At 39.6% G+C, this 17472-nt stretch overlaps 1 protein-coding gene across 1 annotated transcript in view; it reads right to left on the bottom strand.

Annotated features, from left to right (window-relative positions):
• Positions 1–1584: 1584 nt before the first annotated feature.
• The window catches only part of sf3b3 (splicing factor 3b, subunit 3), a 23575-nt gene continuing 7687 nt past the window's right edge, over positions 1585–17472 (bottom strand). Inside the window, exons 13-27 of the mRNA XM_005753949.1 lie at positions 17161–17312; positions 16110–16265; positions 15055–15210; positions 13624–13767; positions 13202–13324; positions 12849–13003; positions 12450–12624; positions 11774–11979; positions 11064–11220; positions 9404–9529; positions 6034–6246; positions 5792–5890; positions 3154–3297; positions 2908–3012; positions 1585–2793 (exon numbers count right to left, since the gene is read on the bottom strand). Of these exons, the coding sequence (XP_005754006.1) occupies positions 2653–2793; positions 2908–3012; positions 3154–3297; positions 5792–5890; positions 6034–6246; positions 9404–9529; positions 11064–11220; positions 11774–11979; positions 12450–12624; positions 12849–13003; positions 13202–13324; positions 13624–13767; positions 15055–15210; positions 16110–16265; positions 17161–17312 (2252 nt within the window). The 3' untranslated portion in view covers positions 1585–2652. The remainder of the gene's footprint in view (positions 2794–2907; positions 3013–3153; positions 3298–5791; positions 5891–6033; positions 6247–9403; positions 9530–11063; positions 11221–11773; positions 11980–12449; positions 12625–12848; positions 13004–13201; positions 13325–13623; positions 13768–15054; positions 15211–16109; positions 16266–17160; positions 17313–17472) is intronic.

Genomic DNA, 17472 nt, shown 5'->3' with positions numbered 1-17472 from the left:
ATGACAGCATACACTCCAGCTGGAAACCACTGATTTCCATTAGCATTGGGCATTTTCATACATTCTGAACTTTCTTTCCTGTGCCTTGTGAACTCTGCTCAGATGGTTTCTCGATTTCACCACAAGGCACTTTACATATTTTGAAAAACCTGCCCATGTGGTTACACTTCTATGAAACCCTACAGAGCCATTGTTCTAAGTGGGAAAGTTTAGTCTGGTTGAGTTCTTGGCTTTTCTCCCACAGAGGCAAATCCCCATGCAGAAGCGCTGGTCCAGATGTGGCTCTGCAGCAGCTTAGCACTTGTTATTCTTTAATGTGACAAATCTTTATAGTCTTGTTGCTATGCAAGTTAAACAAGCTGCCGTAGGGAGATTCTCAGCTGACAGCAGCTTCACTGCTCTATGTGGCACTATGTACACCCGTGGAAGGAATAAATATATGCAGCCTTATTTGTATTCTTACCTTGATGGAAACCTCTACAGAGAATAAAGAACCATATTTGAGGAGTCAGGACTATTGATGAGGCGTCTGTTTTAATCACTACAGTATAGGAAGCTCTTTTAGTTGCAATATCTTGGATCTTACGTTGAGAGTTCTGGTGCAAAGCCACCAAATGTTCAAAACTTGATTTAACTCTATAGCTGTAAGATAATGAGCCAATTGTACATGTCCAATTAGTTTTGAGCCTCTATGTATAAAACTAGCTATAATTCTCAGGATGCTAAACTGGTATAATTAAATCTTAAAGTCTGCAGGTCGCATTTTATTGTTTTATTTGAATTCCACTGCAGTGTTGTAAAAAAGTCAAAACTATAAAATTTATCAGAATCCAAAAATATATGGCACTAACTGCATATATTGTAGTTATTTTCTTTCTTGCTGCAGATTCTTATGTTGGCACCATTTATGACAGGGAAGGGAATGAATAAAAGGTTCACGTCTAATTACTAAAACATCAAGTTTTCTAAACTAATCAACAGCTTGGAAAATCATGTGGTGGTTAGCAGCTATTCTGCATCGCAACAACAAAGTCTTTCAACTGATTGCCCCAGTCCTGGATTTATGCATGTGAAGAAGAAGCGAGTCCAAACCAAGCTAGGTTTTTACAATTGTACATTAAACTAAAATTTTTCTCAGTCTAAGCAGAATTGGTAAAGGAGACTTTATTGTAACATGGAAAAAATACATAAATAAATTTGACTTTGAAATGAAACCAATAGTGCCAAAAAATATACACATTTATTTTTGAAAACTAGAATCCATTATGTTTGTCAAGTCAATCTAAATGCAACATAACTGGACTTGATTGACTTAAATTGCTGCAACATCTAAATCTTTTCTCCTCACCTTGAAGTTGAGCAGCTTCACCTTGTTGAGTCTGTACTACACGTTTACAGAAGCCGTCAGCTGATCGGCACATCAACTACAGCTGTGCGTATATGCAGTCATGACCAATCTTAATATCGGGCCTCCAATGTGTTGATGATGACAAAGATTTAAAGTCACACATCCTTTATCAAACTGACGTTCTCCAAACATACTAAGGTGAAGAGAATAAAATAAAATGATACAGACGCTTGGCATTATAAAGAACAAAAACAACTTTATTTACAAAAACAGACCACTGACCTGTCCCACAATCCCCCTAAATTCAGTGACTACTGTGGATTGCTATGTCTGTGGCTGAGGTTGGGAATTTACTGGACTGACAAGAACAACACCCAGTGCAAACCTTCAGTATTTTTCCACCAACTCCACAGAACGGCGGCACTTGTTGGACTGCAGGCTGCAGCTTACACACTGTTAGGTGTCAGCTTGTGTTAGGCTCCCAGGTGTGAGTAAGCAATGTGCTTTTTAATGAGCCTGGGGGCCAACATGACATCACAAAGACAGGAAGGGTTTGGGGCTGGGAAATTTTATACCATCTGGGACAAATTATTCCAATTAGCACAAATTAAAATGACATCATTATAAAAAAAAAGTTTCCTGTGGTCAAAGCTGGAGGATACACAAAAATGAAGTATTTCAGAGACAGCTTTGTGTACATTAGACATCAACTAGCCTTTCCTACTAGAGGGAATGCAAAAACTCTTTAAATAAAAAAAATGATTTTCTTCCACGATGACTGACACTTTCTAACTGTGATCTCTTTGTGAACAGAAAAAGCGATCAAGCGTGTGAACTCTCATACAGCTGTGCCAAATTCTGCTCGCACAGATGTAAGTGTGAAAGACACCAAAGCTACTGCTCAATGTTTAGAGAAACAACAGCTTTGTCATGTTTCCATGTAACGTGTCTTTGTGGTGCTGCATGCATGGTTTCTGTAGTTGGAGGTGACAAAAACCTGACAAATTCTCAGTAACTGACCCGTGAAAAAGTATGTGTGTCATTCCTGTTCACGCAGCAGCTAAATGCTCACACACTTGAAAGCAGGTTATTACATCACAGGTGGTCAACGTGAGACACTTACAAGCCGAGTGGCTTCTTGTAGGTTTCCATGTAAGCTGGTGTCTGCTCACAGTAAACCGCATAATACCTCATTCTGAATCACTAAAGATGACTCGCAGCTGGGAAAAGCAACGATCTGTGGGTCCTGAAACGTATGCATTGGTAAAATTCATGTGTGTTGTGCGAAATGTCCGTGTGTGAGGTTAGAAAGCGTAGCGAGTGCGAATGTCCTCCAGCTTCTTAGAGACTTCGGGTGGTGTTCTGTCCAACTCCTCTGCCACACTTTTTTGCTTGTGAGGGTCCATGCTGTTAAACTGCTCGCACAGATCTCCATCAATCACATTCTGGAGAAAATGACAGAATTTGTTTTTGTTATCCTCAAATATTTTTTAATAAACAGGTTCCGCAGTTGAAACTATATTATAAAAATAAGACGGATGTGTAAAAACAATCCCAACCTTGACTGGGAAGTAGTAGGATCTAAAGCTGAGATGATCTCTGCCACAAAGAGGAGGAAACTCTGAGCGCATATGCATCTCTAAGTGCTGGAAGAAGTCATGATCCTGTCAGACGAAATAAAGAAATCCAGGGGGTTAAAAAGAGAAGGAAGAGAAATCGGGAGGCCATTTGAGCCACACAACACTACTTTAGGATCATGCAAAGTGTGCATGTGTGTTCACATAAATGAGATCTTAGTGTTTTACCTCATGTGAAGTGAATGGGACTAGTATGCCGATGCCTCCAGACAGTGTGGTGTAGACCAGGGACTCTGAACCACCTGGAATCAGAGTAGTCTTCTGCAGAGATAACACTGTCTCTCCTACATGGTAGTTCATTATTATCTCAGCCTGGAGAGAGAGAGAGAGAGAAAAGGGAATGAAAAAATACAAAAATCTGATCATATGTCAGATCAGATATGTCACCTGAGGCCATTTTATCTCCGAAGATTGGCTGTTCTGACAGCTGCATGTGCACATAAAGCACATTAACTGCCAGTCTGAGTCAAAATAAGAAACACTTTCATCCTCCACCTGGATGAAATTGGTCCTGATGGTTTAATCTGATAACCGTCCAGAAACCACCAAACCAATGATGATGATAGTAATCAGAAGGTACTGTGAATACCAAGGGAGCATTGTGTAGTAATAAAACCTCAATATTAGGCTAATTAGACCACATCTGGGACTAAGGAGGGACAAGCAGAGTCGAAATGACCTCTGTACTCCACAAATAAGTCAGAAAGCTGTGCAAAGAAGACAACAGCTTCCCCTTACTTGAACCTGTAACGGTTTATTTCACCTGAAAATGTTTCATACAAAGTGTTTGACCACTGCAGCCCCAGCTGTACACTGGATTACAAAAATCTACACATGCACAATGGATGTCAGGTCAATTTCACATCAACTTTCTTGTATAGTGATTCACCAGGCAATGGACAGAGCGAGTCATCTATCAAAGGGAAGCTCAATGGATCGATTCCCTGGCTATTGGATTGCATTTCAAAGTATCCTTAAGCAAGATGTTAGAGTGTGCAACTGATATTAAATCTTAGGTATAGAAAATACTGCTTATATGAATCTGCGTGATTGGGTGAATGAGCCTTGTAAGGAAAAACGCTTTGAGTGCTCAGAGTAGAAAAGCCTCTACTTTGTACGGCATATATCATGTATGGCAGCATTTTGGCCGAGCCACGTGACTTGCCGGCTGGACAGACGCATAGACAGACATCATTTTGCATAAAGACAAGTCAAGACATCCACACCCATGTCTATATATAGATACGGTACATTTCCAAACTCAAATGAATCTATGCGTGCAGCGTGCACAAGCAGAAATAGCACACACTGTGTCACAATGGCAACTGGGACCAGCTCATAATGACTACACTGGAGGGACTTTCCCAGTCTATGTGCTACCTAAACAGTTTCTGACCAGGATTTAAAATGTGGGATGAGTGATCCGGTGTGTTTCTCCTGTGTGTGCGCGGCTTGTGTTGGTTGCATTTGAGAGTAGATTAAACTTGTGGTTGATGGTGGTGTGTCTGCAGAGGTTGGAGTGGCCAGGGAGGCAGATTAGTACACCGGGCCAGATTTCAGCACTGGATGCATGCGATGTAGCAGAGGTCTGCCTCAGTTATCCCACCTAAAGCCACAGTTTTCTGCTTTGCCTCATAAAAGTGTACACTTGCTACTTGCAGGATAAACATCTTTGTACTTTGCAACCAATGTTAAAATACCACATTTAACATCTACACTAATTTCTAAACAAATGGTAAGGTAATTTTTTTTTTAAATAATTCAACATATTCTCAAAAGATGTAGAATTAGACAGTATCCATTGCATCAATATACTTTGCCGTAATGTAAAGCTCTTAGTATAGTAAGGGTTGTGTTTGCAGCAGCTTTCAGTTTCTCTTTTTGCAGTTCAGATTTGGTTTAAAAGAGAGCAAAACAGCACAGGCCCAACAATGAATGAAGTTTCAAAGTATACATTTACTTAATGTTAAAACATACACAGCCTTTAACATCTCATCTGAACCAGTCCTATTATTTTAAACATCAGGAAAGTGAAAGTGCTTTGATATTTTCTTCAAAATGCAGAAGCCCCTGCTACATTCTTTTCTACATGACTTACTGTATATTTTATTATTAATATTTTAATAATCTCACTTCTGGTTACCTTATAAAATACTGGCTTATATCCCCTTTTAAAAAATATATTGAGATATCATTTGTGGCCTATACTGCTCAGTCACAGAAAAATGATGAACGATTGTTTAAATGTTTAAGTAACTCTAAGCTTTTTTTAAAATTTGAAGCATTAACCCGATGCACAAGCCTGAAGCAGGTCTGAACAGACAATGCATGTTAAATCTAAATTGTTCTTTCACTTTGAGGTCAAGCTGAAGACCTCTGCTCCGGGGCAGCAACAGCTGTCAAGACTCATTTATTTGTTTCTAAAGGACTGCGAGGCACTGGCACGACATCACATTTCTGAACTGCTTACCCTCCATCCCACCTCCAGATTCCTCAAATTTGCTTACCAACCATTGCTCTCCATCCCACGCACAGACTTGAAACCATGTTTTACAGTCATTGGTCCAAAAGTATGGAATGGTTTACCATTAAGAACTTCCCCATCCCTTGATGTTTACACAAACTCATCGAAGACCCACGTCTTTCCCTTAAACCTCTTTAACCTCACTTTTATTTATTATCTGTTGGCATCCAGAGAGACAATGTCCTTTTTAATTCACTCACTTCTCTTTTTTGAGTCTATGCTTCATCTGCTCAGACACACTGTTTAATTCCAGAAACGTGAAAAGGTGAAGCATATGTGTACCTTCTGTGATGCTCCATTGAGGAGGCCCCTGTCCCATAGAGCCTTGTTCCCAGTGGGGTCTTCATCCACATCATCACTTGTGTTAGGGGGGAGACGCACCTAAGCAAACCAAGGACAAAACATGGAGACATTACGTCATTGCAGAAAATTTTGTTTAGGGCTGATGGTCTTGATGTTTTCTGGCTTTATTCGCCCACAAAAATACAATACACACCCCCAAACACTTCTCGCCCTTTACTTACGATGCTGATGTTCCCAAACTTGTCAGCAGCAGCCATGGTGTCATAATCGAGCAGACAGGCCGTCGTCACCCAGCGGGGATATGTGTCATCAGCGAAGATGATGAGCTGGTTCTCATTACGTCTGTAACGAACCCAGAACAGACTCTCCTGGACATCAGACACGATGACACGCTGGCCAATGGTGTGGATGCCAGTCACCAGGTTGGGAATGTGCTACAAAGAGTTAGGGAGAGCAGTGAGGTACACTCAGTCAAGTGTTTTAAAAGAAAATAATGCAATCTGGACATGTTCCCCAAGTGGTGTCCTGTGCAGCGCTGTGAAAAATGACTTGCTCACACTCATTAAAACTTCTCACGTTACACACTACAGGATGTAACGATTAAGGGAGGGACTAAATAGACTGGAAACAATTGTTAAAAGTATAATCCAGAGGGGCTATACAATGCACATGTGTTTATGTATGCACTGTACTGTATGGTATTAACTCAACTGTCAGCTACATGCATCTTATCTGCAACACAACACTCAGGCAGCAACACTGCTGCACATCAGCTGTTCATTAATTAGATACAACATTGGTCTTTACTGTTTACGCGTTAAAGTAAAGTTGTTCTGTGTGACTGTTAAAGCCCCACAAACTTAAGGAGTGCAATGTTTTTCCCCCTTAAACACGTCCAGATCTTACGTTTCAAAACAGACCGCACTATTTTTATATCCTGTTACACAGAGAAGTTTCAATGCAGGCTGTTAATTTCAACCAAAACATTCTGGGAAAAATGTTTATGCAAAAGCGTGATGCATCACATACACTCATGAAAAGATTTGCTCTACAGCACAACAGGTGCTTCAAACCTCTAAAACCTAAACACAAAGTGTCTGCAAACAAAAACTAGACACCCTCACACTCAGTCTTGACCCCGTTTACAACAATTACTTTGCTGCATTGAAAACACCCTTCAGGTGGTTTGTTCTTTATATAAAGGCACCTCTGCTTCTTACAAAACGGTGCAGTTTGCTTTGGTTAATAAAGATAAAGGTGTCGTGCCATTAGGAACTTTGAAAAAGTCCCTGATGGCTAATCTGGAACAAATCGGCCATGCACCATTAGATAAAACTAGGGCTGAACGATATATCGCATTTGCGATAATATCGCGACATGATCAAGTGCAATTTTCTAACCGCAAAGGCTGCGATTATACTCTGGACATGTCCAAATTCATGGGCTGCATCCTCCTGAGGCCGCATTTGTAGACCGATTACGTCACAGCGACGCGCCGAAGGCTGTCCAAATTACTACCATATCCCAGAATTCATAGCTCGGCCCAGCCAAACTCCAGTTTCCAGCAATGGCTGCCGCTACTAAGTTTTAAAATTACTCATACTAATCTTTCTGGGTCACAAAATAAACTTTTAACATATTTTCAGGCGAGAAAGTAGTTGTGTAAACATCAAATATCTGCTCGGTTTATCAAGATATCCCATATTTGCAAAAGTGCTTCGACGTTTTCAGAGGCGTCTGCTACCCACCAGCTCGACAGCTAGCCGAGAGCTCGAGGGTTACTGATGCGGCCAAGAACGGCACAACTCCCGGCACATCATTTTCAGATCACCGCGGAGTTTCGCTGCTCGGGTTAAACGTAATATATAAGTCACTTAGACAACCTAAAAACGTTATTGTTGGGCTTTTTTCAGTGTTTTGTTTGTTCGTGAGTAAATCGGTTTGGCTGAGATTAAAGTTATTAGATTAGATAAAATAAAACTTTATTAATCCCCCGGGTGGGTTCCTCCTTGGTTTTCACACAGCTGACTAAACGTCAAACAGAAAACTTATTAAACAGAAGTATGAGACAGTCGAGAATTTACACCAGTGTCTGGTTATATTTTAGATAGCAAGAAGCAGACGGCCGAGTTTATTAAACTCCACCGAGACAGCGGTGACGCTAATCAGAACTAGCTGCTAGACCGTCCAATTTCACGCCTTTAAATTTTAAAGGCGTGTTTGTGTGTGTGTTTATACAATTGCTATTATGTTTGCACTTTATGTGTAATGTTACTGACTGCAGAGATCAGTAAGATGTGTGCATTTTTTATTTATTAGTTTTATTTATTTAATATTATTTTTTAATTGAATGACTGTCTAGTAGTTCACAGATGTCGAAAAACTGAGTGTGGTAAAGCCACTGATTTTTTTTTATGTATATTTCTGCAATCTGCACATTGCACTGACTTTCATTTTAATGTTTACATCAGGGTTCCTTGTCAGCACTTTATGCTCAGATGTTTGTAAGCTAAAAATAAACTATTGTGTATGTTCAAATATACTGTTGTGATTGAAGAAGTTAAATAAAAATGTCAGTCATCAATTCATGCATCACCTCATGTCATCATAACAGAGGTCTGTCTTCCAGGAAAGAACAGTTTAAAATTAATGTAATATAGTATTGGCCATACTATATGATGTATTGCTTGTCTTTGTTTAATAATACAGAAGACAAAGACCTTAAAAAATAATCGCATATCGCATCGCAATCGCAATATTGGGGCAAAAAATCGCAATTAGATTATTTTCCATAATCGTTCAGCCCTAGATAAAACCTTTTCTTTTCTTTTCACAGGAAGGAAAACCCAGAGTGCAAACAGAGATAAAGCTTTCCACATACAGATGAAACTTTTTTTGAAATTGGTTTCAAAGAGTTGAGATAAAAACTATTTACCAGCCAGTTAAAGTATATTTGAAAGTTTTAATAAATAATCATCTGTACTACAGTGTTGTTTTTAACAAGACTAATTAATAAAGATGCAGGTCTGCAATTGAGATTATTGACTATCATTTAGCAGTGTAACTATTGTAGTATGAATGTCTTGTATTGTGATCCGTTTTTTCTGTGTCACTGTACTGAGCACCTGTTGTGCTGGTTACACAGCACATGTTCAAATAGAATATCAGTATCTTCTGATGTTTCTTATGCTAGCTAGCTTTGTGAAAGCTGTAATATCTGTTTAAACCATGCCCGTCTGGTGAAAGATATAGTCAGATGTGTCCAGTAAAAAGTGAACTGGATTTTATTTATTTATTTTTCATGATGACACTTTTTGTTTCTTATTCTGAAATTAATAATTTTATGATGTAAGCCTGATTACATCCCGGATCGGGATGCTTCTGCTCATCAACTCATTGATCATGGGTCAGGTCAAAGTTGGCTCCTTTTAGTAAATCTTTAAAGACTAATTCTTCATCGTCTATATTTTCAGATCAACTATATTCATCATCTCTATAAAGAACCTTTGATAGAAAGTGGGATTCGCAGGTGGAAGAGAGAATATTTATATAGGGTGTATAGATGTTTGTGTCCAGACGTCCTTGTCTTACCTTGTTCTCACACTTGCGTAGCAGCTTCTTTTTCCCCAGGTCGTAGATTCTAAGCAGTTTTCCCACTCCAACTAGGGCTCGTCCCTGGAACGGTGCGATTGCCAAAGGCACGTCCTCTACTGGGGTCTAGAAATAAACAAAACAATCTGGGTTCAGATAAAGATTGAAACAGATACAGAGCTTTTTAAAGAAGACGAAAGGAAGTCTCACTAAACACAGTGTTAGTCATCATAAGAGATTGTAAAACAGCTACTGTGAAATCTGCCTGTGGTTTTAGATTTACTACAGATCCCAGCTGTTTATTTTTAACATGTTCATTTTTTAACGATTTTCTTAGAAATTACTTCTGAACAACCGCATAAACAAACTCTTTACCTGTTGAAACATTAAGAAAGTATTTTGGTAAATTATATTTCTCAAATAAGATTACACCAGTCATGAGTCAGACATCGTCAATACTTTCCCTGTCTAAGATATGCCCAAATTACAACTAAAATGCAACTTGAGAATCCAAATTTCCCCTCTGGAGAGTGACTAAGAGTGTGTTGTGAGCTCAGACATCCTGGACAGGAAAAACCTTTCAACCCGGCGCTCTGCTTTCTCCGTGGCCTTCAGCGGGCCTGTCACAGTTTGATGGATATTTCTAGTTTATTGCCCTGTTGGAACATACACCCAACGACACAGCCATCTCAGAAAAGTGCGTCTGCCTACATCCAAGATGCTGTCATGACTTTGCACTCAGAAATGTGTCATCTTATTGTGCATACTCTGATATCTCTGGTTATATAACAAACAGGGAAAAAAGTGAGTTGTGACCTGATAGAATCATCTAAAATATCAGATCTGGTTAAGTGGTCGGGAAATTCCTGATACCACTGCGAAACACAACACTCATGAGTCATTTCCCCTGTTAATCCACATCAGGTAACAAACGTATGTGGGCTGATTCACCCTGATCGTCTCCACCCTGGTGGGGTTTCTTGGGGAATTGCCCAGCGAGTCTGTGACAACTGGGACAGCAACAGCTGTGTTTCATCCCATCATCAAAATTTTGTATCAGTCTGTCTTGCTTCATGCATTCTGAATAGACTTTCCTCGAGTCCAGTCCTCGTCTTAACATCTGTCTCAAATCATGGCCTGCACACAGTCCCTGGGTAAGCGCAAAGGTGATAAAAGCCAACATCTCCCAAAGAAACCGTATATACATCTTTCTGACATCTGTAAGTTGCCTGTCACACTAACTATTTTCTTCAAACTCCCTTGGGCTGTGAATTATTTTTATTTACTCAGCCTTTCATGATAGAGCTGCACTTACTACAAGATCTACAAGGTCTGAACGTCCTCTCCAGCTGACTTGCTCTGAGTACTGTTATAGCAGAGTGACGGCGGAAACTTGCACACGTGCAGCTGCACCAGAAGGCCAAAAAACAAAGCACAGCACCTAAGCATTAAATTGTTGCAGAGCCTACAGAATTAAATGTTGATTTGCTTTATGAATCAAACTAAAGCCAAATATGACACAGACAAGCACTTTTATGCTGTTTACATCAGTATTCCCCAGTATAAACAGAAAAGATGAGAGTGAATCAGCTTCAGCCTAATAAATATTCAAGGAGAAACAAGCTTAATAAAATTAACCCCTAATGTCACTGAAACCCACCTTGTGCACAAACTCCAGCTTCTCCCCTCCACTGACGAGTCGATATGTGTAGATGAAGCCGCCGCCCACTGACCTTGGGTTGAGAATCATGTCTCTGGCAACACCGACCAGGACGTACCAATCGTCACCCGTGTTGGTGAATCGACAAGCGGCCACACTGAAAAACACCAAGTACAACATCAGACCCACCTATATACTATATTGCTAGTTTAGATTAGTCACGCTAATCATTTAGAAATATATTAACACAAAATATTAGCTATAACCTTCAAAACATGGCCAAAAATACTGTTTTATATCAGAAAGTGATGCTTTTGATGGATCCAGTAGCCTGCCTTCCAAAATCACAAATTTTATTACCTTTAAATGATGCCCATAGTATGGAATTAAATCTTAATAAGCATTTTGCTGCATTAAAAAAATACTGTGCCCGTTTTCAGCAGCTGTTGATACAAATCGACACAAAGTGTCGTTTTGAAAAAGGTTCATTTGTCACCAGGTGAAACCGAAGAACCTCTACAATGGCAGCCCAAACTATTTTCACTATGTCAACGGCTGATTAAGAAACAACACTGAGTATTAATGAAGGGCTTGGAATTTGGGAGGCTCACTGTCCATCAAAGAGAAAGGCATAATAAATGAGAAACAGCCCAGGGTCAGACTGTTTAACCTCACTTAAACCCCACCCACCCATCATGAGTACTACTCACCTGAACGCAGCTTCGTTCTGTTCCAGCTGCACTTGATCCAGTGTAGAACCTTGTATGGGATTAACCAGCCGCACTAGTGAGGCCCACTGTCCTGCGCCGGCTTTGGGTGAACCAAAAATGGCTTCTGGAAGATTTTCATTTAGGAATGCAGCAGCCATCTCAGCAGCCAGTTCTCTTTCATCCTCACCTGCAGCTTCTACCATCTCCTACAGTGGCAAAAGAAGGGATGTGATTTTCTGTTTATGACATGTTGGCAACTGTTATTTGAATAAAACCAGCCATATGGAAATGATATTCTAGACTACAAACTGTGATGGGAATGTCTGCCATCACAAAGATTATTAATTCATAATATAATTATCATCAGAGACAAAATGCCATTAAACTACCAAATTCTACTTCTCATTATTTCTACTGTTGGGTTTATCAGTGAGAAAAACGCAAAAACAGTAAAAGGATGTCAGGAAAAATTCCTAAATATAAAAGTAGGTTTATAATTTAATAAACCTACTTTTTTAGGCTCTAACCTGGAAAAATAACTCACACAGGAACAAATTTCTGTTCTCTCTTGTTTATACCCGACATGCCGACTTCTTGCCCTTAATAAATTTATTACTGAGAGTAACCGCAGACAGATGTTAACACCACTAGTTGGGTCACAACGATATAGTCATACCTCAGCCATCTGTTGCTTTCTCTGAGCTTTGGTGGCCTCGGTGTAGGCGTTGTGGTCAGTTTCAATCAAAATGAGGTTGTTGGTCTCTGGGTGGATTACAAATTTCCTGGGAGTGTACTGAAGCGGGAAGGCCACTTGGTTGAAGACGGCTCCAAGTTTCTCTAAAGCCAAGATTCTACCAGGCAGATGAGCACAGGTGAGATTTATATAAAAATATATTTTTCGCCCTTCAATAAACTTTTCTTTCTGCAGATTTATAAACACTTTGAACATAAGACGTTTAGAGTTATTTAAATTGCGATAATACATAACAGATACTGGATTTCTTCAGTTTGAACTCCATTACACAAACAGTGATGCCTATGTTTTACAAAAAAAATGCTCTAAGTGCATCCATACCTTAGAGTATTGGTAGAGATGGCCACTATGCCTTCTGGACATTGCTCAGAGGCAAAACCAGAGGCGTACTCCAGAGTCTCATATGAGAGAGGAGTCAGATGGAAACGAGACTGGTAAGAGTAGCTGAGCCAGGAGCGACTGGACATTGCAAGCACCTGTCAGCAAGAGAAAAGACATCTATTAATCAATTAATTTATAATCAGTGATGAAAAAGACAAATTTATTTTTAAATCTTAAGGTTTGATATAAATATTTCTGACAAAAACTGAAAACTGACAAAACAAACAATATTTTTGTAAATGCACATATTTGTATTTATGAGCTAATTCTGAGTAAGCGTTCGAGTTACATACAGCTTCCTGTCCTTGCATTCTGACTCTGAACAGTTTAACAGGTCGTGATCCCAGGTAGCGTGTTCTGGTATCTGACAAGTCTCCAGTCACTGGGTCCAAGACAGTCCTCAGAAGCACACCGTTCTGAGAAAGAGGAGCAAAAACACATTAGCAGAAAACCTCTACATAAGCTGAAATGTATAGCAACATAAGGTGACATAACATGACAATTGTGACAATCTTTGCTCTGGACTGTGCTCCCTGACTGCTAATTGATCAAGCATGAAAAACATTTTCAGTTTGGATTTTAGGTACAAGATTGATCTGAACTCACGCCTGTACACAATCCCTGTATTACATTTGGTTTTACAGAGCTGTGATTTAAAAGTAAAATGTCTTCAACTTCAACATGAAACCTGAGATATTTAAATGTGAAAGAATACCTGAAGCCCAATATTAAGGTAGAGAAAGCCTATGGTTCCTTTGTCTCCAAGTTCATCCTGTTTCTCCACCCCTCCCATCTCCACGATACACAGACTCTCTGGCTGGGCTGGTAGGGCCTGCATACTCAGTGGCTGCAGGCAGTCCTGAACATGGTAAAGTTTCAGGGGGTCAGAAAAATAGCAACATGCAAAGGAATCCGAACATTAAGTTTTTGAGTAACAGCACCATTCAATTGTTTAAACGTGCACGTAAACAAAAAAGATTCTTATCCTGTAATTGTTTTTAAAGTTTTTAAAATTTACACTTCTATTGAAATAGTTAAGGCAGACGAGATATTTTAATCCAGACCTGTACAAAGTTTTCCCTAAAAGAAGGATGTAATTGTTTCCTAAACATGACAACATTACTTTGTACTGACCTAATAAGAAACTAAGATTAATTTAGCCTTAAAGGGATTTATGCCAATCATTAATTAAGTTCCCACCACAGGAACCTTTCCTGGATAGTAGGGACTTTTGGAGGGACTGTATTTTCACACTGAGCATCACGGTCTAAACTAAGTTCTGTAGAAGTTAATCAGCTAAAACATCTCTGTTTTTTGGGATTATTTACTTTCAGCAGGTTCTGCAGAAGGCTGCTGAAATTGTTGACATTAAATTAATATTTATCTCAGACGCTCCCGAGCCTTCAGGGAAATCCTATAATTAAAAATCTAGCTGAAGTATATTTCCAGTCATTTTTACATTTATAAGTTTACCAGGAATTCTTAAGTGGTTAACCATGGATTCCTTCAAACTTGGATGCTAAACACAGGCTAAATTCTGTTACTCATTCTGCACAATGGGAAAGACCTGAGAGTACAGTGACAATGTGCAAATTTGGCTGAGCAGCACAGTTTGGTTTATGAATATGAGAAAAACTTTTCAACAGTTGAAAATACCCATTACCACTGCAAGGGCAATAAATTAAGAAACTAGAAGCAACATGACGTCCTCATTTTTAGCCTGAAAGGGGATGTGCATGTGTGTGCGTGCGTGTGAGTACACACTCTGACTCCACATACTGTGAAGATGACTGGCAAACGAATTTCTGTAGCGCAGCAGATAATGGATACTAGCTTTCAAAAGTGAATACAAGTGCCAAAATTTGCATGTCTGTCCCCTCAGAGCATGAAAATAGTCTTTGCTGTCAATCAACAATAAACTGAACGGCCAAATGTTACTAGGACCAAAACAAACCTCTATAGGAACAAACATCAAAGATGGCAAAGACATACCCAAAACTAAAGTACCTGACATCTTGTTCGGATACAAGCTGTCATGGGCTCAATCACATGCCAGCAGATAAACCAGCAAAAGCAATTTCTGAGCAACACCTCCAATTCGAAACAAAAAAGGGTCTCATTGATAATCTCTGTGTCAAGCTCATACCGAAGGATCCAGGGAGATGATGCGAACAGTGTTGTCAGCTAGCCCAACAGCCAGGAATCGGGAGCGTTGCTCACCAGGAGGAACGTTGGCCAGGCTCATACAAACCACATCTGCAGACATCTCTTTCCTCTCTGTGTACTCATTCAGCTGGCCAGACTGAAAAAAATCAAAAGTGAAATACAGACAGCAGCAGGATTAATAAACAGATTTTCCGTCACCTCAGTTCAGTCATCTTCCTCTATTCAATATGGAACCTGAGATATTCAATATTAGTGTTAGAATTAAATCATCAGATACTCTGCAGGAAAATAAATTAAGTGAAGCTAATGATAAGGCAATTTAACTGTGCAGTCAATTGTGAAATTGCCTTTTATGAAATGAAGTGCTGAATAAGCCCGTCAAATCATTTGACTGATTAACCCCAAAAAAAGATTTCTTTTTTTTTTTGGGGGGGGGGGGGCGGCACTGGGCCTTCACATAGTCTACATAAAGCTCAACGCAGTATTTTTGTGAAAACCTTTTACTACAAAGCATAACTAATACTTGTTAAACACAGCATGAAAGTGGAAACTAGGATTCTGCCAATGGACAATATTCCTGAAGATTGCTGGCAGTATTTCTGTCTATTGTATTGCTTTTTAATTAGTACGCAGTATAACTGTAACCTTGTCAATGAAACACTTCACCGTGTGTAGGGAAGACAGTGCAGTGCGGAGCAGAAACAGGTGATCTATTTCACACAGTAAAGATAATCGAACTATAGGCCGAAGGAAAAAAACATTTTTTTAAAAAAGAGGAAATTTTCTCTTATGACCACTATTTACAGCAGCCCAAATCACTCATTGCTCTGAACAAGGAGAAAGCTGTTATAGCCTATGTTGTCTCACTTAAAGCTGGAGGTGATGAAATAGACTCTTCAGTTTTGGATTTCTTCACTCCACCAACAGTTTTATTTTTCGTGCACATGCCACATTGTAGGCATTATGGAGGCTGAACAGAATGTCAGAGGGGCACAAGAGGATGATCGGATAACACAAAATAATCTACTTCCTTACCGGGTCCATCTCAAAGTAGACCAGCTCCCCACCAGTGAGGGCGATGACTACTTGCCGCTGGTTCACAGCACAGCGGACAATAGTTTTTTTACCAGGAGTTTTCCACTCGTTCACACGCTTGTCTGCTCGGATGTGACGGATACCATCTGGGTAAACCTGTATGGGGGAGGGAGTGAAAGAACCACAGAGGTAAGATGGAGAGAAAAGACAAAGTACTAGATTGGGTTGATGATGAATAAATGGCCATCTTTGTGTAATTAGATGAATTAATGCATGAACTGTATTAATTATTTGTGCTTAACACACAAAAAAAACTGATAACATAACCTTTAAAATGTACATCATCTGCTGAACAAAAACTAAAATAAATTTCGAATTTCGAAATGCTTCCTTTGATGCAAAGGAAGGTTTTCGTTTAGTTTTTTAGAAATTATTGGAATTGTGATAAAATGCAATTATCAAAGCTGCTCATTGCAAAGAAATTTCATTACTTTGAAATTTCTTTGCAATGTCTAAGGGTGTTTTTACACCTATACTTTGTTTACTCTTTACTCTTACACGTGTAGCTTTTACCCATGGTCTGGTTTCTCTTCACACAGAGCGAGTCATTACAAACCACTTGAGAACGTTCAGTGAAGTTATTGGCCAGCTCATGTGTTTGGACCAGGAGCAACAAGAATACAAAATACAGGAAGTGCTGTGTTCTGAACTATTTGAGAACATGGACAATTTATATTCATTTCACGGCTGGTTGCAAACCCATACTGACCTTTGCACATCTACGGTACCCTGCCACATCCCAGAATGCAAAGCATATTTGGCTATGGGAAGCTCAAACTTGTAATGTGCACCTGAGCAGCTCAAAGCTGAATCATGTTCACACAATAAACAAACTGCTCACTCGGAACTGGGCAGAGAAAACCTGTTCTAACATTGTAACAAACGAACCCCACCATGTAAGAAAATAAGCCACAGTTTGACTTAAATGGACTAAATGGCACAGTGGTGAAAATACCCAAAGGTGATGTGCAGATGAGGTACATTTACGCACCTGTACAAGCGCATCTTCACCCAGGAGTGAGCAGGAGAGAGTGGGTGTTGTTCCCAGAAAACCAGAATCTGTCACTTCTTCTACAGTCTCACCGATGGACAGAACCAGAGTGGCATTGACGAAAGAGACAATAATGTAGGCATCGAACTCATCTAAGAACCAGAGTAAACACAGTAATGATCAGAAGAAAAAATTACTAATGACATTGAACACACAAGTTTGGTTGCACACTGTTTCAGTAGGTGGTTATGTGTTAGTTTACTTTAATAGAGTCAGCAAAGAAATGTTCATCTCCAGCATGTACTGCATGCG

Source organism: Pundamilia nyererei, unplaced genomic scaffold, assembly GCF_000239375.1.
Source record: "Pundamilia nyererei isolate P.nyererei 1_Seehausen unplaced genomic scaffold, PunNye1.0 scaffold00485, whole genome shotgun sequence".
Classification (NCBI taxonomy): domain Eukaryota; kingdom Metazoa; phylum Chordata; class Actinopteri; order Cichliformes; family Cichlidae; genus Pundamilia; species Pundamilia nyererei.
This window is presented reverse-complemented; position numbering and strand designations above follow the sequence as displayed.